Source organism: Hemitrygon akajei, chromosome 16 (genome assembly GCF_048418815.1).
Source record: "Hemitrygon akajei chromosome 16, sHemAka1.3, whole genome shotgun sequence".
NCBI classification, from domain to species: domain Eukaryota; kingdom Metazoa; phylum Chordata; class Chondrichthyes; order Myliobatiformes; family Dasyatidae; genus Hemitrygon; species Hemitrygon akajei.
In genome coordinates this window covers 62024578-62047076 of record NC_133139.1, presented here as the reverse complement: position 1 = coordinate 62047076, position 22499 = coordinate 62024578, and the positions used below count along the sequence as shown (strand labels likewise).

General features: G+C 45.9%; 2 protein-coding genes across 2 annotated transcripts in view; both read right to left on the bottom strand.

Annotated features, from left to right (window-relative positions):
• c16h19orf53 (chromosome 16 C19orf53 homolog) overlaps nt 1–22499 on the bottom strand; it is a 355432-nt gene that overhangs the window by 76900 nt on the left and 256033 nt on the right. The window lies entirely within an intron of this gene.
• The window catches only part of LOC140740103 (AP-1 complex subunit mu-2), a 63223-nt gene that overhangs the window by 32060 nt on the left and 8664 nt on the right, over nt 1–22499 (bottom strand). The window contains exons 2-5 of the mRNA XM_073068997.1: nt 18154–18310; nt 9270–9337; nt 7137–7267; nt 2100–2247 (exon numbers count right to left, since the gene is read on the bottom strand). Of these exons, the coding sequence (XP_072925098.1) occupies nt 2100–2247; nt 7137–7267; nt 9270–9337; nt 18154–18310 (504 nt within the window). The remainder of the gene's footprint in view (nt 1–2099; nt 2248–7136; nt 7268–9269; nt 9338–18153; nt 18311–22499) is intronic.

The window sequence follows — 22499 nt, the reverse complement described above, 5'->3', positions numbered from 1 at the left end:
TAGGAGTTATCAATCAGTAATGAACACAACGCTGGCCTTCGGGACTCCAGCCCCAGAATTTTCCTCAGGGTTTATTCCTGAAGTCTTCCTCATGAGTGGGTATACAGTAGCCTCAAAGCAGCAGAGGTTTGAGATCAGAGTTTTCCTTCTCCTAGATGAGCTGCCAACCACAGCTGACAAGACCCATCTGCTTGAAGCAATTGGTTTTAAGGCGTCACTAGCCCACCTTTGTCCTGTCTCCTGTCAGTAGAAATGGTTCCCCTGGATTCAGTAGCTAGGACACGTGTGAAGGCCAGGAGTTGGACTTGGTTGTCAAACACTATTTCAGATGCACACTATGGGGAGCATTTAATGTTTATTCCCACAACAACCCCCCAGCTATAACAACCTTAAAGAACCTCCCTCAGTGTATGTATGTATGAAGTAATCTGTCTTGATGGCAGACAAAGCTGTTCACTGTATCTCAGTACATGTGGTAATAATAAACCAAACGTTCCTATGGTATAGGAGTCCATTCAGCCCATCAGCCCCTTGTGATCTCATAGAAGAACTATCCTATCTGGTTGCATCATCACCTGGTAAGGAGGGGCCAATGTACAGGATCAGAAAAAGCTGCAGAGCGTTGTAAACTCAGCCAGCTCCATCGTGGGCACTGGTCTCTCCACCAGAGGATAACTTCAGTATGCAATGCCTCCAGAAGGTGGCCAGAAGGTTTCTTGGTTGGTGCAGCTGTAACGAAACCCAGTTTCCCTCGGGATCAATAAAGTATGTCTGTCTGTCAATCATGAAGGACCCTCACCATCCATGTCTTCTTCTCATTGCTACCATCAAGGGGAGCTACAGGAACTGATGAACAGGTTCTTCCCCTCTGCCATCAGATTTCTGAACAGGCCATGAAAATTACCTCAATGTTTTGCTCTCCTTTTGCACTATTTATTGTATATATTTATTCATATATAGTATAGCCTTATTGTAACTTAGTCATTTAGATCTCTTTCACTGTAATGCCGCTTGCAAAACAACAGATTCCACGACATACACTCAGTGGCCACTTTATTTTTAAAAGATTTTAATTTTTAAAACATTGAAAAGGACAGGGCCAGGGAAGAGGGGAGGGCTGGTGTTCGGCTCGCTGTCCTGCATGGTTTACTCATCTCTGGCTGAACTGAGACTGTGGCCTGCAATAACGGGCTCCTAAATTGGCTGTAACTGGCTTCATGGCTGTAGACTGACCTACATGAACTGCAGTTCTGAATGTCATTTGCTTACTTCTATTGTTTGCACGATTTGTTTTCTTTTCTGTACATTGGGTGTTTCGATGGTCTCTTTTTTAAATGGGTTCTATTGGGTTTCCTTGTTTTGTGGCTGCCTGCAAGGAGACAAATCTCAAGGGTATATGTAGGAATACTTCAATAAATGTACTTTGAACTTTGATTAAGTACATCTCCTTATTAATGCAAATACCTAATCAGCCAATCACATTGCAGCAGCTCAATGCACAAAGCATGCAGACATGGTCAAGAGGTTCAATTCTTGTTCAGACCGAACTTCAGAGTGGGGAGGAAATGTGATCCAAGTGACTTTGACAATGGAATGATTGTTAGCGCCAGAAAATGACTGTTGTTGAGTATCTCAGAAACTGCTGATCTCCTGGGATTTTCACGCACAACAGTCTCCAGAATTTACAGAGAATGGTGTGAATGGTTGGAGGAGAATGGCCAAACTGGTTCAAGCTGACAGGAAAGCAGCAGGAACTCAAATAATTGCACGCTACAACAGTAGAGTGCAGAAGAGCGCCTCTGAACGCACATGTCGAAGCTTGAAGTGGATGGGCTACAGCAGCAGAAGACCATGAACAGTGGGTACCTAATGAAATGCCACTGAGTGATAATAAACTGAATCTGATTCCGTCACTCCCATTCCCCAAGTTCTGCAAGTTATTCTCTGTTGTTGCACATATGACCTTGTTAGAGACCCTATGGAGCTGAGGTCCCACTGATTCTACCAGGGACCACACCCCAGCCTTGATCTGCAGGATAGTGTGGACCCAGGAATGATTGGTGCTCCACTAGGCAGCTATCTCAAAGCTCTGCACTCACCAACACGTTGACACCTTCGATGACATCAATGAAGACCTCGTTTTTCTTGTACTTGATGCCTTCTGATCTCCAGGACACAGCGTTGGTGACGGTGGCCGGTGGCCGTAGGGCAGCCAGTTCCAGTTTTTGGCTTTGCTGAGTGATGTACCTGTCCGGGGAACCAGGAGTGCTCAGGCCTGGCTCATGCTCGGTCAGAACAAAACCCAGGAAGCAGAGGGCAGCACCTCAGACAGAGGCAGACCAGTGATGAGTTCAAAGCAGGTACCTCAATGGTCTCCATGGGCATCTGCCTTTGCTACCCCCTCCAACACTCCCCCCACCTAAAACTCACCTCCTTCTTGCCGTACATTCCTACAAAACCCTGCCTCCCTCACTCTTCCCCCCCCCCCCCCCCCCCCATGCACCCTCCCAATATCCTCCGTCCTGGACTGTCATACTGACTGTCATATGTTGAAAGATTGGAGCGACTGGGCTTGTATACACTGGAATTTATAAGGATGAGAGGGGATCTGATTCAAACATAAGATTATTAAGGGATTGGACACACTAGAGGCAGGAAACATGTTCCCGATGTTGGGGGAGTCCAGAATCAGAGGCCACAGTTTAAGAACAAGGGGTAGGCCAGATAGAATGGAGTTCGTGAAAAACTTTTTCACCCAGAGAGTTGTGGATCTATGGAATGCTCTGCCTCAGAAGGCAGTGGAGGCCAATTCTCTGGATGCTTTCAAGAAAGAGTTAGATAGAGCTCTTATAGATAGCGGGGTCAAGGGATATGGGAGAAGGCAGGAACGGGGTACTGATTGTGGATGATCGGCCATGATCACATTGAATGGTGGTGCTGGCTCAAAGGGCCGAATGGCCTACTCCTGCACCTATTGTCTACTGTCCTTCTTCCCACACACCTCAAAAACCCACTCATTCTTCCCACATTCCTCAGAAATTCACTCTCACCCCAAATGGTGAGCACTCTGGACTCTGAATCCGGTGATCGGAGTTCATATCTCGGTGCAACCTGTTTGGGCTCCATGATAGTGGAGCGGTTAGCACACACTATTATACCTTGGGGTGTCAGAGTTCAGAGTTCAATCTCGACGTCCTCTGTAAAGAGCATTCCCTGTGCAATGCATAGGTTTTCTCCCACAGTCCAAAGATGTTTAGTAATTTAATTGGTCATTGTAAATTGTCCTGTGAGTAGGCTAGGGTTAACTTAGGGGATGCTGGGCAGTATGGTTTGAAGGGCTGGAAGGGCCTATTCCATGCTGTATCTGGGACATGAAGTAAATAAATACCCCAGAAACACACACTCCCTCCCCACAATCTCCCCTCCTCCCCACACACCCCAGAAACTCACTTTCTCCCTCTCCCCACATACATTGGGAACCCACTCTCTCCCCCACATGCCCCAAAAACCTACTCTCTTGCTCTCTCCACACACCTCATAAACCCACTCTTTCCTTCGGTTCAGGGTACTTGGAGGCACATGATAAAATAGGTCGGTCATCGTTGTTTCTTTCAGGGCAAATCTTGCCTGACAAATCTGTTGGAATTCTTTGAGGAAATAAGAGGCAGGACAGACAAAGGAGAGGCAATGGATGTTGTTTTCTTGTATTTTCAGAAGGCCATTGACAAGATGCTGCACATGAGGCATTGAAACAAGATGAGACCTTGGTATTGCAGGAAAGATACTAGCACGGATAGAAGTTTGGCTGACTGGCAGCAGGCAAAAAGTGGACAAAAAGGGGTCCTTTTCTGGTTGGCTGCCAGTGATTAGTGCTGTTCTGCAAAGGGCTGTGTTGGCACAGCTTCTTTTCACATTATATGTCAATAGTTTGAATGATGAAATTGATGGCTTTGTGGACAAGTATGCGGAGATACGAAGATAGATGGAGGGGGAGGCAGTGTTGAGGAAGCAGGGAGTGAGATTCTAGTTCAGAAAAAGAAAATACAAGACATTTTGATATTCTGTTCACAGTGTAATGATACTTGGAGAATATCCTCTGCTCCTTGCAACCTAGTCCACATAAAACACAAATTGTAAGACCATAAGACACAGGAGCAGAAATAAGCCATTTGGCCAATCGGGTCTGATCCACCATTCCATCATGGTTGAATTATAATCCCTCTCAGTTCCATTCTCCTTTCTTCTCCCAATAACCTTTCACACCTTTACTAATCAAGAACCTATCAACCTCAACTTGAAATGACTTAGCCTCCACTGTCATCTGTAGCAATGAATTAGATTCTGGAAAGGTGTAATAATAACAGGGTCTTCGTGGTGGGAGATTTTAATTTCCCAAATATTGATTGGCATCTCTCTATAGCAAGGGGTTTAGATGGGGTGGAATTTGTTTGGTGTGTTCAGGAAGGTTTCCTGACACAATATGTAGATAAGCCTACAAGAGGAGAGGCTGTACTTGATCTAGTATTGGGAAATGAACCTGGTTAGGTGTCAGGTCTCTCAATGGGAGAGCATTTTGGAGATAGTGATCACAACTCTATCTCCTTTATCATAGCATTGGAGAGGGATAGGAACAGACAAGTTAGGAAAGCATTTAATTGGAGCAAGGGGAAATATGAAACTATCAGGCAGGAACTTGGAAGCATTAATTGGAAACAGTTGTTCTCAGGGAAATGTACAGCAAAAATGTGGCAAATGTTCAGAGGATATTTGTGTGGCGTTCTGCAGAGGTATGTTCCAATGAGACAGGGAAAGGATGATAGGGTACAGGAACCGTGGTGTGCAAAGGCTGTTGAAAATCTAGTCAAGAAGAAAAGAAAGTTTACAAAAGGTTCAAAAACTAGGTAATGATTGAGATCTAGAAGATTATAAGGCTAGCAGGAAGGAGCTTAAGAAAGAAATTAAGAGAGCCAGAAGGGGCCATGAGAAGGCCTTTGGCGAGCAGGATTAATGAAAACCCCAAGGCATTCTACAAGTACGTGAAGAGCAAGGGGATAAGAAGTGAGAGAATAGGACCAATCAAGTGTGACAGTGGAAAAGTGTGTATGGAACTGGAGGAGATAGTAGAGATACTTAATGAATACTTGGCTTCAGTATTCACTACAGAAAAAGATCTTGGCGATTGTAGGGATGACTTACAGTGAATTGTAAAGCTTGAGCATATAGGCATTAAGAAAGAGGATGTGGTGAAGCTTTTGGAAATCATCAAGTTGGATAAATCTCTGGACTGGACGAGATGTATCTAAGGCTACTGTGGGAGGCGAGGGAGGAGATTGCTGAGTCTCTGGCAATGATCTTTGCATCATCAATGGGAACGGGAGGGGTTCTGGAGGATTGGAGGGTTCCGGATGTTGTTCCCTTATTCAAGAAAGGGAGTGAGGATAGCCCAGGAAATTATAGACCAGTGAGTCTTACTCCAGTGGTTGGTAAGTTGATGGAAAAGATCCTGAGAGGCAGGATTTATGAACATTTGGAGAGGCATAATATCATTAGAAATAGTCAGCATGGCTTTGTCAAAGGCAGTTCATGCCTTATGAGCCTGATTGAATTTTTTAAGGATGTGATTAAACACATTGATGAAGGTAGAGCAGTAGATGTAGTGTATATGAATTTCAGCAAGGCATTTGATAAGGTACCCCACGCAAGGCTTTTTAAGAAAGGAGGCACGGGATCCAAGGGGACCTTGCTTTGTGGATCCAGAATTGGCTTGCCCACAAAAGAGTAGTTGTAGACAGGTCATATTCTGCATGGAGGCCAGTGACCAGTGGTGTGCCTCAGGGATCTGTTCTGGGACCCCTTCTCTTCGTGATTTTTATGAATGACGTGAATGAGGAAATGGAAGGATGGGTTAGTAAATTTGCTGATGACACAAAGGTTGGAGGTGTTGAGGATAGTGTAGAGGGCTGTCAGAGATTACAGTGGGACATATGTAGGATGCAAAACTGGGCTGAAGTGACAGATGGGGTTCAACCCAGATAAGTGTGAGGTGGTTCATTTTGATAGGTCAAATATGATGGCAGAATATAGTATTAATGGTAAGACTCTTGGCAGTGTAGAGGATCAGAGGGATCTTGGGGCCAAGTCCATAGGACACTCAAAGCTGCTAGCATGAGAAGGCACATTTTTAAGGTGCTTGGAATTAGGTACAGAGGAGTTGTCAAGGTTTAGTTTTTTTAACGTAGAGAGTGGTGAGTGAGTGGAATCGGCTGCCAACAATGGTGATGGTGGATATGATAGGGTCTTTTAAGAGACTCCAGGATAGGTACGTGGAGCTTCGAAAACAGAGGGCTATGGGTAACCCTAGGTAATTTCTAAAGTGAGTACATGTTCGGCACAGCTTTGTGGGCCGAATGGCCTGTATTGTGCTGTAGGTTTTCTATGAATTCCACAGATTCACCAGCCTCTGGATAAAGAAATTGCCCCTCATCTCTGTTCTAAAGAGCAGTTCTTGGACTCTGAGGCTGTGCCCTCTGATCCTGGACTCCCCCACTGGAGGAAACATCCTCTCCTCATCCACGCTATCTGGACCTTTCAATGTTCTGTAGCTTTCAATGAGATCCCCCCTCATTCTTCTAAACTTTATCGAACACAGGCCCAGAGCTATTAAACACGCCTCATACTTTAACCTTGTAACTCCTGGGATCATTCTCACAAACCTTCAGATTCACCACACTCTGGCTAAAGAAATTTCTCCTCTTCTCTGTTCTAATTGTGATGAAGGATCTTTAACCCAGTTTCTCTGTAAACTGACGTGTGGCCCAGTGTCCAACTTCTCCACCTCTGGTGTTTAATCAATGAGGGGTCATTAGACCATAAGACATAGGAGCCGAATTAGGCCACTTAGCCCATCAAATCTGTTCCATCATTCAATCATGGCTGATCGTTTTTCTCTCCCTCCTCAGCCCCACTCCCCGTCCTTCTCCTTTGATGTTGTGTCCAATCAAGAACCTATCAATCAATCTCAGCCTTAAATACACCCAACAACCTGTCCTCCTCAGCTGCCTGTGGCCATAAACTCCACACGTTCACCACCCTCTGTCTAAGCAGGAGCTGGGGGTGGTGTGACTGCTGATACTCACTCCTGTAGAATTTTACTTTCGGTGGTCTGGGGGAACCCAAAGTCCATCACTTCGTCCAGGAGCTCATAGATGATCACAAAGTTATCCCGGATACTCTCCTCCTCCAGCTCCTTGAAGTATTCTGTGAAGACCTGGGGAGGAAGCAAGGTGTGACATTCCAGGGGAACACCAAGTTCTGAAAGTGACGTTGAGTGACCAGAATCAGAATCAGGTTTATTATTACTGACATGCAGTACTGAGCAAAAGTCCTAGGCACGTATATATAGCTGTAGACGTGTTATAGTAATTTTATGTATTGCACTATACTGCTGTCACAAAACATAAACAAATTTCATGACATGTGTGAGTGATGATAAACCTGATTCTGACGTGGGTCTCTATTGTGGACTGAGAGTGGGAAGGGAGCAGGGAGAAGGGAATCATGGTTGGGAGAGGTGAAAGTGAGAGGGGAGGGAGTGGTTAGCACCAGAGAGACATTCTGACATGATCAATAAACCAGTTGTTTGGAATCAAATAAGCTTGCCTGGTGTCTGCACCCGAGTGACCCCTGCCCCGGCACTCCTCCCCTGCTTTCTATCCCACACCCCTCCCATGGTGCTGCATCCTCGCCATTCCCTACATCCTTTGCTCCTGCCAGATTTACTAACTCGCCCTCTGCTCCACGTTGACAAATACAGTACTGTGCAAACGTCTCAGCTATATATATGTGCTTAAGACTTTTGCACAGGACTGTATAACATGAAGTTCATTGACATTATAGTGAAACAAAAATTACCATAAATTACAGTAAAATTATTAAAATATCTGTAGTGTAAAAAGGGAGCAAAAGGAAACACTACCTCTTGCACCACCATTGTCTCATCAATGATTGTTTTGTTTTGCACTAGTCTTGTGCAATTTTTTTCTCCTCACTGTTCTGCACTATTTATATTCTGTGTGTTGTCTGAACCTGTGATGCTGCTGCAAGCAAGCTTTACATTGCACATGACAACGACCTCAACCACTATTGTGACAGTAATGACAGTGGCCACTCTTGATGGTCAGCCTCTCTGATTAACTCACCCTCCATCTCGTGAGGGTCTGATGTGGAGAGTACATGATTGAAGTCATACCAGTATTTACAATTTAGGGCATCTGGATCTGAACTTGCCTACCCAACCCAAGACCAGTGGAGCCCGGTCTGTGTGTTGAATGGGATCGAAAACCAATTACAGGTCCTCAGACCAGATTGGCTTCTTGTAAATTGGTAGAGGTGCCCGACTGAGTTGTGTTTCATGTGTGTGCGCACGACAAGTCATGCAGCAGGGAAGATTCCAGGTAGCTATGGTCGGGTTGAATAGGGTCCAAGCAGCCTATAACTGTGGCTATGACCATAGGCAGGGTTTCAAGATGGTGCTGAGCCAAGGTCTCTATCAAGTTTGTGGCTCTGACCTAGTTGTGTTTTTTTAAAGTTTGTAAGAATGGTTTTTAGGGACAGGGAGGGGAGTTAGAGGGACAGTGATATGGGGAAGTTAGAGGTCGGATTAGGGTTCAGGGACAGGGATGTGGAGGAGTCAGAGGTCAGACCTCCACATTAGGAATCCAGCAATGTGAATGGGTGATGTCAGGCTGTCCCAGCTCAGTGGGTCCTAGGATCAGATGCCCATGCAAGCAGGAGGCATAGAGACTGCTCAGTTGGTGAACTTAGAGTTTGAGCTTGGTGATCGGGATCCCATCATTGCCCTGTCCAAGAGCTGATACCAAAGGTTGGAGTGCCAAGTCAGAATGTCGAAGGCCTGAAGACTGCAGGCTGGAGGTTTGCCCGTGTGTGTGGTGGGAGGGAGGAAAGGGGGTTGCTTTTTGGTTTTGTTGTGTTTGGTTTTGATCTGGCGAGCATTGTGGTGCCAGAATGTGTGCCGAGACTTGTGGGCTGCCCCCAGCTGATCTCTAGGTTGTGTAGGTCATTAACACAAATGATGAATTTCACTGTATGTTTGATGTACATGTGATAAATAAATCTGAATCTGTTCAGGAGGGATGGTGGCCCAGGTAGGGTCCGAGGGAGCTTTCTGCTTGTTAACGGAGCAGACACAAAGCAAAAATGATCAACTGGGATCATTTAGTTAAACAGAGGAACTGAATAGGAACTCTTACCTGGATGATTTTATACAGGAACGCATACACAAGAGAGGCATTTGCATTTTTCTTTGTCATTGCAACCACTGAACTCCAGGTTAAAGGAAAATGATTCAACACTTTTCAACTTATCACAAAGTTCCCAAAGTGGCAAAACCAATGAAGTCAATTCCATCATAAACTCCTTGTCAACCTTCTTGTTTCTGCTGTTTGTTTGACTACCTTGAAATTCAGTTGAAAATAAGTTAACCTGTTTAATGCTCGAGTGAAACAGAGCCCATTCTGAAGTGGTCACCATTACATAAAAGTAAAAGAGTGCAACACACAAAATGCCAGAGGAACTCAATGGAGATGAATAAACAGTTGACATTTTGGGCTGAGACCCTTCATCAGGACTGGAAAGGAAGGGGAATAAGAAAGTGGGGGAGGCATGTGATAGGTGAGACCAGGTGGAGGGGGAGGTGGGTGGGTAGGGAAGAGAGTTAAAGCAAGAAGTTGAGAGGTGATAGGTGGAAAAGGTAAAGGTCTGAAGGAGGAACTTGATAGGTGAGTAGAGTAGACCATGGGAGAAAGGGAAGGAGGAGCATCAGAGGGAGGTGATGGGCAGGTGAGAAAAAGGGAAGGGGTAAGAGGAGAGCTAGAATGGAGATTGGGAAAAGGGAGGAGGGAGGGGGAGGAATTACTGGAAGTTATAGAAATTGATGTTCATGTTGTCAAGTTTGATATTGTGCTGCACAATACAGGCCCTTCAGTCCACACTGTGTGCCAAACCTTTAATCTACTCAAAGATCAGTCTAACCCTTCCATCCCACAGACCCCTCCGTGTTTTTCTATCATCCATGTACCTATCTAAGAGTCTCCTTAATGCCCCTAATGTATCTACCTCTACCACCACTTCTTCAGTTCATTCCACACACCCACCAAAACCTACCTCTGACATCGACCCCCCCCCATTCTTTCCTCCATTCACCTTAACATCACGCCCCCTCATATTAGACATTTTTACACTGGCAGTCCATTCAACCTAAACCTCATCATCTTAAACACCTCCATCAAGACAGCTCTCATCCTTCTTCGCTCCAAAGAGGAAAACACTAGCTCACTCAACTCTTTAGATTTGTGTAATGGGTGGATTTTTGCTCTGGTGGTCCTGGGCTCGATCAGAATGGCCAAACTGGAGCAACAAACAAGCTGCTGGTGGAATGCCAGCCCCTCAGTGGAAGGAAATGGACAGCACTCCCTTCCACCGAGTTGCTCCATCACTACCTTTGTGGCCCCAGACTCTAGCATCGGCCATCTCATGTCTTCTGAGGCTACTGTATGGTCACAGCTCCATTCCCATCAAATCCAACCACACAGAAACCCCAAGCTACTATCATCATAATGGCAGCCACACCATTATCAGACTACTTGCTGACAGAGTCTGCATCTGGAACTTACTAAAACAGAAAGTCTTTGAAATACTCACCACATCAGGGAGTATCCATGATCGAGAGGAAATCAAATGCGTTTTAAAATGAAGTAAAGTGGGAAGGTGGGAGACAACAAAGGGGGTGTTGTGATTGGACAGATTGGAGCCCAAAGGTCAGTCAGAAGTCCGGAAGTCAAAGCACAATGACCAAGACCTGGAGACTGGCCAGAGCACTGGGTCAGCAAAATCCCGAGTCCACTGGGGTAGTCGAAGGTTCGCTGTCTGCTGTCCGAGTCCACCGGGGTAGTCGAAGGTTCGCTGTCTGCTGTCCAAGTCCACCGGGGTAGTCGAAGGTTCGCTGTCTGCTGTCCGAGTCCACCGGGGTAGTCGAAGGTTCACTGTCTGCGGTCCAAGTCCACTGGGGTAGTCGAAGGTTCGCTGTCTGCTGTTCGAGTCCACTGGGGTAGTCGAAGGTTCCCTGTCTGCGTTTCTGAGTCCACTGGGGTAGTCGAAGGTTCCCTGTCTGCGGTCCAAGTCCACTGGGGTAGTCGAAGGTTCCCTGTCTGCTGTCCGAGTCCACTGGGGTAGTCGAAGGTTCACTGTCTGCGTTTCTGAGTCTGCTGGGGTAGTCGAAGGTTCGCTGTCTGCTGTCCGAGTCCACTGGGGTAGTCGAAGGTTCCCTGTCTGCTGTCCGAGTCCACTGGGGTAGTCGAAGGTTCACTGTCTGCGTTTCTGAGTCTGCTGGGGTAGTCAAAGGTTCGCTGTCTGCTGTCCGAGTCCACTGGGGTAGTCGAAGGTTCACTGTCTGCGTTTCTGAGTCCACTGGGGTAGTCGAAGGTTCGCTGTCTGCTGTCCGAGTCCACTGGGGTAGTCGAAGGTTCACTGTCTGCGTTTCTGAGTCCACTGGGGTAGTCGAAGGTTCACTGTCTGCGTTTCTGAGTCTGCTGGGGTAGTCGAAGGTTCACTGTCTGCGTTTCTGAGTCTGCTGGGGTAGTCGAAGGTTCGCTGTCTGCGTTTCTGAGTCTGCTGGGGTAGTCGAAGGTTCACTGTCTGCGTTTCTGAGTCCACTGGGGTAGTCGAAGGTTCACTGTCTGCTGTCCGAGTCCACTGGGGTAGTCGAAGGTTCACTGTCTGCGTTTCTGAGTCCACTGGGGTAGTCGAAGGTTCACTGTCTGCGTTTCTGAGTCCACTGGGGTAGTCGAAGGTTCACTGTCTGCTGTCCGAGTCCACTGGGGTAGTCGAAGGTTCACTGTCTGCGTTTCTGAGTCCACTGGGGTAGTCGAAGGTTCACTGTCTGCGTTTCTGAGTCTGCTGGGGTAGTCGAAGGTTCACTGTCTGCGTTTCTGAGTCCACTGGGGTAGTCGAAGGTTCACTGTCTGCGGTCCGAGTCCACTGGGGTAGTCGAAGGTTCCCTGTCTGCGTTTCTGAGTCCACTGGGGTAGTCGAAGGTTCACTGTCTGCGTTTCTGAGTCTGCTGGGGTAGTCGAAGGTTCACTGTCTGCGTTTCTGAGTCCACTGGGGTAGTCGAAGGTTCCCTGTCTGCGTTTCTGAGTCTGCTGGGGTAGTCGAAGGTTCACTGTCTGCGTTTCTGAGTCTGCTGGGGTAGTCGAAGGTTCACTGTCTGCGTTTCTGAGTCTGCTGGGGTAGTCGAAGGTTCACTGTCTGCGGTCCGAGTCCACTGGGGTAGTCGAAGGTTCACTGTCTGCGGTCCAAGTCCACTGGGGTAGTCGAAGGTTCACTGTCTGCGTTTCTGAGTCCACTGGGGTAGTCGAAGGTTCACTGTCTGCGTTTCTGAGTCTGCTGGGGTAGTCGAAGGTTCACTGTCTGCGTTTCTGAGTCCACTGGGGTAGTCGAAGGTTCACTGTCTGCGTTTCTGAGTCTGCTGGGGTAGTCGAAGGTTCACTGTCTGTGGTCCGAGTCCACTGGGGTAGTCGAAGGTTCACTGTCTGCGGTCCGAGTCCACTGGGGTAGTCGAAGGTTCACTGTCTGCGGTCCGAGTCCACTGGGGTAGTCGAAGGTTCACTGTCTGCGTTTCTGAGTCTGCTGGGGTAGTCGAAGGTTCACTGTCTGCGTTTCTGAGTCCACTGGGGTAGTCGAAGGTTCACTGTCTGCGTTTCTGAGTCCACTGGGGTAGTCGAAGGTTCACTGTCTGCGTTTCTGAGTCTGCTGGAAGCTGAAGGCCCAAGAAGACAACCTGTCTTGGGATTCAAGGACTGTGTATGTGCGAGGGAGGAAAGGAGCTTGTTTTCCTTTTGGTGTTTTGTTGCTCATTGTGTTCTGTGTGGCTCTGCCGAGCACTGTGGGCACATTATGTTGGTGCCGGAACATGTGGCAACACCTGTGGGCTGTCTCCAGCACATCCTTAGGGCTGTGTTGGTTGTCAAAACAAATGACACATATTACGGTATGTTTTGATACAATTACTGAGACAAATAAATCTGAATCTCACCATTACTTTGGACCATGGTATCCATACATGGCAAAGCACTTAGCATAATGTTTTCAAGTTCCAGCGATCAGTGTCCAATTCCGCCACTCTCTGTACATTGTCCCTGTGATGAAGTGGATTTCCTCGAGGTTTTCCAGTTTCCTCCATATCCCAAGTGTTACGAGTTCGCATTAGTAAATTGTGGGCATGCTATGTAGGCACCAGAAGCACAGCGACAATTGTGGACTGTCCCCAGCACAATAACCATATAACAATTACAGCATGGAAACAGGCCATCTCTGCCCTTCTAGTCCGTGCCGAATGCTTACTCTCACCTAGTCCCACTGGCCCGCACTCAGCCCATAACCTTCCATTCCTTTCCTGTCCATATACCTATCCAATTTTACTTTAAATGACAATACCAAACCTGCCTCTACCACTTCTACTGGAAGCTCATTCCACACAACTACCACTCTCTGAGTAAAGAAATTCCCCCTCGTGTTACCCTGAAACTTTTGTCCCCCAGGTCTCAACTCATGTCCTCTTGTTTGAATCTCCCCTACTCTCAATGGAAAAAGCCTATCCACGTCAACTCTATCTATCCCCCTCATCATTTTAAATACCTCTATCAAATCCCCCCTCAACCTTCTATGCTCCAAAGAATAAAGACCTAACTTGTTCAATCTTTCTCTGTAACTTAGGTGCTGAAACCCAGGTAACATTCTAGTAAATCTTCTCAGTACTCTCTCCATTTTGTTGACATCTTTCCTATAATTCAGTGACCAGAACTGTACACAATACTCCAAATTCAGCCTTACCAATACCTTGTATAATTTTAACATTACATCCCAACTCCTATACTCAATGCTCTCATTTATAAAGGCCAGCATACCAAAAGCTTTCTTCACCACCCTATCCACATGAGATTCCACCTTCAGGGAACTATGCACCATTATTCCTAGATCACTCTGTTCTACTGCATTCTTCAATGCCCTACCATTTACCATGTATGTCCTATTTGGATTATTCCTACCAAAATGTAGCACCTCTTTGTAGCAAGATGTAGCAATCTTTGCTGATTTGATGCGAATTATGTATTTCACTGTATGTTTTGATGTACATGTGACAAAAAAAGCTTTAAAAAAATTGAAGGAAAGAGAGGGGTATGTCAGAGTAAAATTCTTTACATAGAGAGTGGTAAATGCAGGTTGAATATCCTGCCAGCGGTGGTAGTAGAGGCCGATACATTGGGGCATTTAAGAAACTCGTAGATCGACACATGGATGATAGAAAAATGGAGGGCTATGTAGGAGGAAAGGGTTAGATTAATCTTGGAGTAGGTTAAAGAGTAAAGTCTAGAGTAAATCCTTCTGGCCCTTTACGTCTCCCAGCAATGCCCAATTTAATCCACCATTTACAATGACCAATTAGCCTGCTAACTAGTATGTCTATAGACTGTGGGAGGAAACCAGAGCACCAGAGGAAACAAGCATGGTCTCAGGGAGAAAGTACAAACTCCTTACAGGCAGCAGCGGGAATTGAACCTGGGTTGCCTGTACTGAAAAGTGTTGTGCTAACCGCTACGCTACTGCCAATGCGCTGTTCTATGTTCTATGTGTGTGGTTGGGTGGGATGGAGAAAAGGTGCTTGTTTGTCTATTGTCATTTGTTTGTTGCTGCTTGTGTTGTTTGGCTGAAAATGGAGGGCATGCTGTGTTTTATTGAGATGCTGTGTTGGTGCCAGAATGTGTACTGACAACTCTCAGGATGCCCCCAGCTGTGGTTAACACAAATGACACATTTCAACGTACATGTGGTAAGTACATGAACCTCTAATCTGAAAGAGCGAGCCTCAGTAGTGTTGGCTGAGACACAGTGTGGAGGGCTCGTTCATCGGAGCTGACCTACCTGGAGGGAGAGGTAACAGAGGGAGTTGAATAAGGGCAGGGGGAGGTGGCAAATACCCGTGTTGGAACTACAAGATATGGAGGAACAGACCCTGCAGATCCCTGTAATAAAATCTGGAGAGATCACAGAGAAGGAGTCTGACCTGCTGAGTTTCTCCAGCGTTTTGTGTGTCATTCTAAAATTTGGAGATAACCATTCTCCTTAGCCTAATGAACAAAATATCAACCTGTTGAGCCTGTCTAGCTGAATGCCTTGTGTCCCACCAGCAAGAATACAAACCTCTCTCTCTGTAGGAAGGAAAGGTTGTGGAGTAGGTTTATGTTGGTTGGCAGGACATTGTGGCCTGAAGCACCATACAATGCTGAACTGTTCTATGTTCTTAATGCCATCAGAAAGCTTTACCACTGAGCGAACTCAGAGAGAGAGAACTGGTTGTCCTTAAAGGATAAATTAGATTCATTAAGCAAAGAGTTAACATGGAGCAAAACAAGCCTCTTTCCTCCCTCCCACCCACCCACTCAAGCTCAAGTAGAGTCCTCCAACCCCAGGACAGGTAGTCCTCGCAGGCACTGGGCTTCTAGTTCCCCAGTGGTTTTACAGACCCCCAATCAACCTCTGGGCTTTGATTTTTGGTATCGACCCCAGGACTCACCAACGAATGAGGCCACTACATTTGCCTGCATTTGGCCCATATCCCTCTAAACCCTTCCTATCCACGTACCTGTCCAAGCACCTTTTGAATGTTGATCATATACCTGCCTCGGCCCCTTCTTCGGGCACCTCATTCCATATACCGACTGCTGTCTGGGTGAAAAAGTTGCCCCTCAGGTTCCTATTAAATCTCTCCACCTCACATTAAACTGATGCCCTCTAGTTCCTGAGTGTAGGTAGTGGGAAGAGTTCAGGGTGCCAACCTCTCAGTCAACTGAGTAGCGTAAATGGCAAAAGTTGAAAGTGAAATCTCATTCAGTATGCCCAATACCAGACTCATCTGAGGTTAAGGTGTGGGTTTGAGATGTACAAAAAAGCTGGATGAACTCAGCAGGTCGAGCAGCATCCATTGAAAGAAGCAGTCAACGTTTTGGGTCGAGACCCTTCATCAGGACTAAAGGAGGAGGGGGCAGGGACCCTATAAAGAAGGTGGGGGGAGGGTGGAAAACCAATCAGAGGAAAGATCAAGGGGTGGGGGAGGGGAAGCAGAGAGGGGATAGGCAGGAGAGGTGAAGAAAGAATCCAAGGGGAAAGCACTATGGGTAATAGAAGAAGGCAGAGTCATGAGAGGTGATAGGCAGCTAGAAGAGGAGACAGAGTGAAGGTGGGATGGGGGAAGTGAGAGGGAGGGAATTACCGGAAGTTGGAGAATTCGATGTTCATACCAAGGGGCTGGAGACTACCCAGACGGTATATGAGATGTTGTTCCTCCAACCGAAGTTTGGCCTCATCATGGCAGTAGAGGAGGCCATGTATGGACATATCCGAATGGGAATGTGAAGCAGAGTTGAAGTGAGTGGCAACTGGGAGATCCTGTCTGTTGTGGTGGATGGAGTGGAGGTGCTCGATTAAGCAGTCCCCCGATCTGCGTCGGGTCTCGCCGATGTAGAGGAGGCCGCACCGGGAGCACCGGATGCAATAGATTACCCCAACAGACTCACAAGTGAAGTGTCGCCTCACCTGGAAGGACTGTTTGGGGCCCTGAATGGTGGTAAGAGAGGAGGTGTAGGGACAGATGTAGCACTTACGCTTGCAGGGATAAGTGCCAGGTGGGAGATCTGTGGGGAGGGACGTGTGGACCAGGCAGTCGCGGAGGGAACGATCCCTGCAAAAAGCAGAGAGGGGTAGAGAGAGAAAGATGTCCTTAGTGGTGGGGTCCTGTTGAAGGTGGCAGAAGTTGCGGAAGATAACATGCTGGATCCGGAGGCTAGTGGGGTGGTAGGTGAGGACAAGAGGAACACGGTCCCTGTTGTGGTGATGGGAGGATGGGGTGAGGGCCAAAGTGCGGGAAATGGAGGAGATGCGGGTGAGGGAATCATTGATGACGGCAGAAGGGAAACCACAATTCTTAAAGAAAGAGGACATTTGGGATGTCCTGGAACGGAAAGCCTCATCCTTGGAGCAGATGCGGTGGAGAAGGAGGAACTGGGAATAGGGAATAGAATTTTTGCATTGGGCAGAGTGGGAAGAGGTATAGATAAGGTAGTTATGGAAGTCAGTGGGTTTATAGAAGATGTCAGTGGACAGTCTATCTCCAGAGCTGGAGACCGAGAGATCGAGAAAGGGGAGAGAAGTGTCCGAGATGGACCAAGTGAATTTGAGGGCTGGGTGAAAGTTAGAGGCAAAGTCGATGAAATTGACTACACCTCCTCTCTTCCCACCATTCAGGGCCCCAAACAGTCCTTCCAGGTGAGGCAACACTTCACGTGAGTCTGTTGGGGTCATCTATTGCATCCGGTGCGGCCTCCTCTACATCGGCAAGACCCGACGCAGATTGGGGGACCGCTTCGTCGAGCACAACAGACAGGATCTCCCAGTTGCCACTCACTTCAACTCTGCTTCACATTCTCATTCGGATATGTCCATACATGGCCTCCTCTACTGCCATGATGAGGCCAAACTTCGGTTGGAGGAACAACACCTCATATACCGTCTGGGTAGTCTCCAGCCCCTTGGTATGAACATCGAATTCTCCAACTTCCAGTAATTCCCTCCCTCTCCCTTCCCCCATCCCACCTTCACTCTGTCTCCTCTTCTAGCTGCCTATCACCTCTCATGACTCTGCCTTCTTCTACTACCCATAGTGCTTTCCCCTTAGGTTCCTTCTTCACCTCTCCTGCCTATCCCCTCCCTGCTTTCCCTCCCCCACCCCTTGATCTTTCTTCTGATTGGTTTTCCACCCTCCCCCCACCTTCTTTATAGGGCCCCTGCCCCCTCCTTCTTTAGTCCTGACGAAACGTTGACTGCTTCTTTCAACGGATGCTGCTCGACCTGCTGAGTTCATCCAGCGTTTTTGTATATCTTGATTTGACACAGCATCTGCAGTGAACTTTGTGGTGTGGGTTTGAACAGCCGGTTTGATCAGAACTCCAAGGCTTTGTGAATCATCATTTTTACCCACTGGGTGGAGACACTGCAATGCAATCTGTCACACAGAAAGGATACGGTACAGGTTTCGGTGTTTAATCCACAAGAAGTGAACTTTGCCGTGAGCTACTAGCGGGGAGAGAGTTCCTTCATCTTCCTTCTGTGTTAGAATGGGGATGAAGTGCTCGATCTCCGACATGTCCACATCGCCTTTGTAATTCCGACATATTAGGAGCTGTAACAGGAGGTTAAAAGACACAGATACTAGTGTCTGCCACCCTCTATTCAAGACTTAAAATTACTTATTATCATTCTTCAGTACACAAGTGTAAAAGAGAACATAATGATTGTTACTCCGGATCCAATACAGCATATAAAAAAAACACACAAGAAGATAAAGAACACAATAAATATAAATAAAAGCAATCCTATAAAACACAATGTGGAAATAACTGTTGATTGTGGCATAATCTTAAGAATATGCATAAGATTAGCTTCTAGACAGTACGTAGATGGATCGTACAAAGTGACACTAGGCGCAGGGATACCTGAACTGATAGGAAATGAGAAAGTGACTCTTGGCAAGAGTAACTCTTCAGGCAGCAGCAGGGAATATGGCAACACAACAGGACAGTGGCTGTGTCAGTGTAGGTACAAGGTGTGGAGTGCAAGCATAAAGTGACAGTGCATGGGGGGGGGGGCGAAGAGTGTGGAAGTTCTCCCCAACACCCTGTCCAATATTTGTCATTTAATCCAACATGAAAAACACCAATGACCAGCAATATCACTGCTGTTTGTGAGGGGTTGTGATATGCAAATTGGCCATTCAGGTAAAACTAGTTGTGTTTTTAAAGAAGTAAAGCAAATTGGATTTTAGTGACAATACACATTTCCTTTAAAACTTGAACTCTTCACTTCTCTGAGTCCTGGAACTTCAGCTAAACCCAGAGATTAATTTTTGTTGCAAGACATTGACTGTTACCTGGTTGCAAATTAAACTCGCAGCTGTTTCTTTTGACCTTTCAAATTCTCATGGAACTTGGATTATTCACCTCAAAACTCTGCATCTGCATAAATTCTTCAAGGTTCAAAGGGTTCCACAGAGTCACAGACCACTGAGCCTGTACCAAAGATCAAACAACCACTTACACAAATCCTACACCAGTGCAGACGCTGGAAAACTGGAGCAATGCAGACAAAATGCCAGTGGAACTCAGCACTTCAGGCAGCTTCTGCCCCTTTCTTTCCAGTCCTGATAAAAGGTCTTGGACCAAAATGTTGACTGGTTATTCCCCTCCAGAAATCCTATATGAATTCATTTTTATTATAACATAGAACGGTATAGCTCTTCCCCACACAATGTTGTACCGAACTTTTAATCTACTCTACTCCATAATCAATTTAACACTTCCCACCCACATAGCCCTCCATTTTTATTTCATCCATGTGCCTATACAGGACTCTCTTAAATGGCTCTAATGTATATGCCTCTACTATTACCCGTCACCTACCACTCTACGTAAAAAACTTACTTCTGACATCCCCACTTGCTTCTGATTACCTTAAAATGATGCCCCCTTTTATTAGCCATTTCAGCTCTGGGGGAAAAGTCCACTCTATTTCTGCTTCCCATACTCTTTTACACCTCTAACAAGTCACTTCTCACCCTCCTTTGCTTCAAAGAGAAAATCCTGAATTCGCTCTCCGTCTGCTTATAAGACATGCTTTCTAGTTCTGGTAAATCTGTTCCAGACCCTCTCTAATGCTTCCACATCCTTCCTATAATGAGATGACCAGAACGGAACACAATATTTCAAGTGTGGTCTAATCAGTTTTATAGAGCTGCAACGTTATCTCACTGCTCTTGAATTCAGTCCCCAGACTAGTGAAGGGCAACACACCATATGCATTCTTAGCCACTGAATTAACTTGCACTGCATCTTTGAATGATTAACAGGGATCCCAAGATCCTTCTGTTCCTCACACTGCTAAGGATCCTGCCATTAAACTTGTACTCTGCCTTGAAGTTTAACCTCCAAAATTAAACCATTCTCCCCATGTTCTTCAAAAATTAGCTTTGCCACATGTACATCAAAACATACAGTGAAATGCATCATCTGCCTTAACAACCAACACAGTCCAAGCATATGCTGGGGGCAGCCTGCAAGTGTTGGCACACTTCTGGTGCCAACGTGGCATACCCACAACTCGCTAATCCTAATGCATATCTTTTGGAATGTGGGAGGAAACCAGAGCACCCGAAGGAAACCCACATGGCCACAGAGGGAACATACAAATTCCTTATGGACAGTGGTGGGAATTGAACCCTATTTGATGGGATTGTAAAGTGTTACGCTAGCCACTACGCTACCGTGCTGTCTAATCCACTTCCACCAGATTCTACCACTCGCCTACACAATAAGTGAAATTTGCATTTGCAAATTAACCTACCAACCTGCAAGTCTCCAGGATGTGGCAGGAAAATGAAGAGCCCACTGCCATTACTAGAATCTGGAGCAAAAAACAAACTACTGTGTTGGGGAGGAAGCATTAAGAAGAAGGACGCCTCACGTCTTAATAAGCTGATAAGGAAGGTGGGCTCTGTCGTGGGCAAAGTACTGGAGAGTTTAACATCGGTAGCTGAGCGAAGGGCGCTGAGTAGGCTACGGTCAATTATGGAAAACCCTGAACATCCTCTACATAGCACCATCCAGAGACAGAGAAGCAGTTTCAGCGACAGGTTACTGTCGATGCAATGCTCCTCAGACAGGATGAAGAGGTCAATACTCCCCAATGCCATTAGGCTTTACAATTCAACTGCCAGGACTTAAGAACTTTTTTTAAAGCTATTATTAATGCTTTTTGAGTTAGTGATTTAGATGCATATCATATTATTACTGAGTTAAGTATTGTATGTAATGAGTTTTTGATACAACAAGTGTATGGGACATTGGAAAAAATGTTGAATTTCCCCATGGGGATGAATAAAGTATCTATCTATCTATCTATCTATCTATCTACTGAAGACACTCAGAAAGCCGTGCAGCGTCCGTGGAGGCAGAGGGATGATTGAGGATTCAGGTCCAGACCCTGCACGTCTTGATGCACGTCCTTCAATCTGTTTCATTGCGGGGGACATCACGTGATGACGTAGGATCGAGACGCAGGGACCCAGCTCTCCCGTAAAAAGTTAATAAATTAATGTTTAAATGAAGAAAAGTTAGTCAATACTTTCTAAAAGTTACTTATAAACGACTCCGGACTGTGTCAAGCTATGCCTCAAGGAAGGAAGATGAAGAAAACTAATACCGGGAAGACTACGCAAGTTGGAACAAGAACAAGGCCCACGTCTACCGAGGAACCGCGGTCTCAGGTGCATTATATCACCGGCGATACGGAACAGAAGACTGTGGCAACATTGGCCACTTCCAAAGGAAAAGACCATCGTGAACTGCGCAAACGCGAAGGATGGAACATGCGCAAACGGGAGCAACAAGAACTACAAAGCCCAGCTACCACTGCAACTGAAAGTGATAGCGAATCGGAGGGAGAGTCAAATCTCTCGGAAGGATCAGATGAAGAAGGAGTTAAAAGTCCTTCTAGAAATATAGAAAAGACTTTGAGGCAAATAATGCATAAATTAGACACATTAAAAGTAATTAAAAATAATCAAAAAATACTCTAAAAAAAAGACCAATATGGAGATTATGCTTGATAAAATGACAAAGAGACAGGAAAAAATGGAAAAAAAGAATTACGGACTTGGAAACTACAACGGAAGACATGGTTGAAAGAATGGACAAAATGGAAAAGGAAAATACTGCTTGGACATCAGAAAGAAAACAATTTATGGAAAAAATTGATAAGCTTGAAAATCTCAGTAGACGAAATAATATTAAAATTGTTGGGACTTAAAGAAGATATAGAAGGAGAAGATCCAATAAATTTTTTTCAAAAATGGATCCCTGAAAAATTGGAAATGGAAAGAGAAACTCCAATTGAGATTGAAAGGGCGCATAGATCTTTAAGGTCAAGACCTCGAGCTGATCAAAACCCACGATCAATTTTGATAAAATGCTTACAATACCAAGACAAAGAAAAGAACCTGAAGGCCGCTGCCCAAAGTGCCAAAAATAGAAACGGGCCACTGATGATAGCAGGGAAACCAGTTCTTTTTTATCCTGATATAAGTTACAACCTGTTGAAGAGAAAGAAGGAATTTAACCCAGCGAAAAAAGCTTTTTTGGAAAAGGGTTATAAATTTACAATGCGTCACCCAGCAACACTGATAATTTTTTTGGAGGAGGGAAAAATTTTTTTTCCCGATTAACGAAAAGCGGAGGAGTTTGTACAAGAACTTCCATCTATTCGCTAATTACACATAGAGGCTTCCAAACGTAATGGATTAAAGATGAAGATAGACC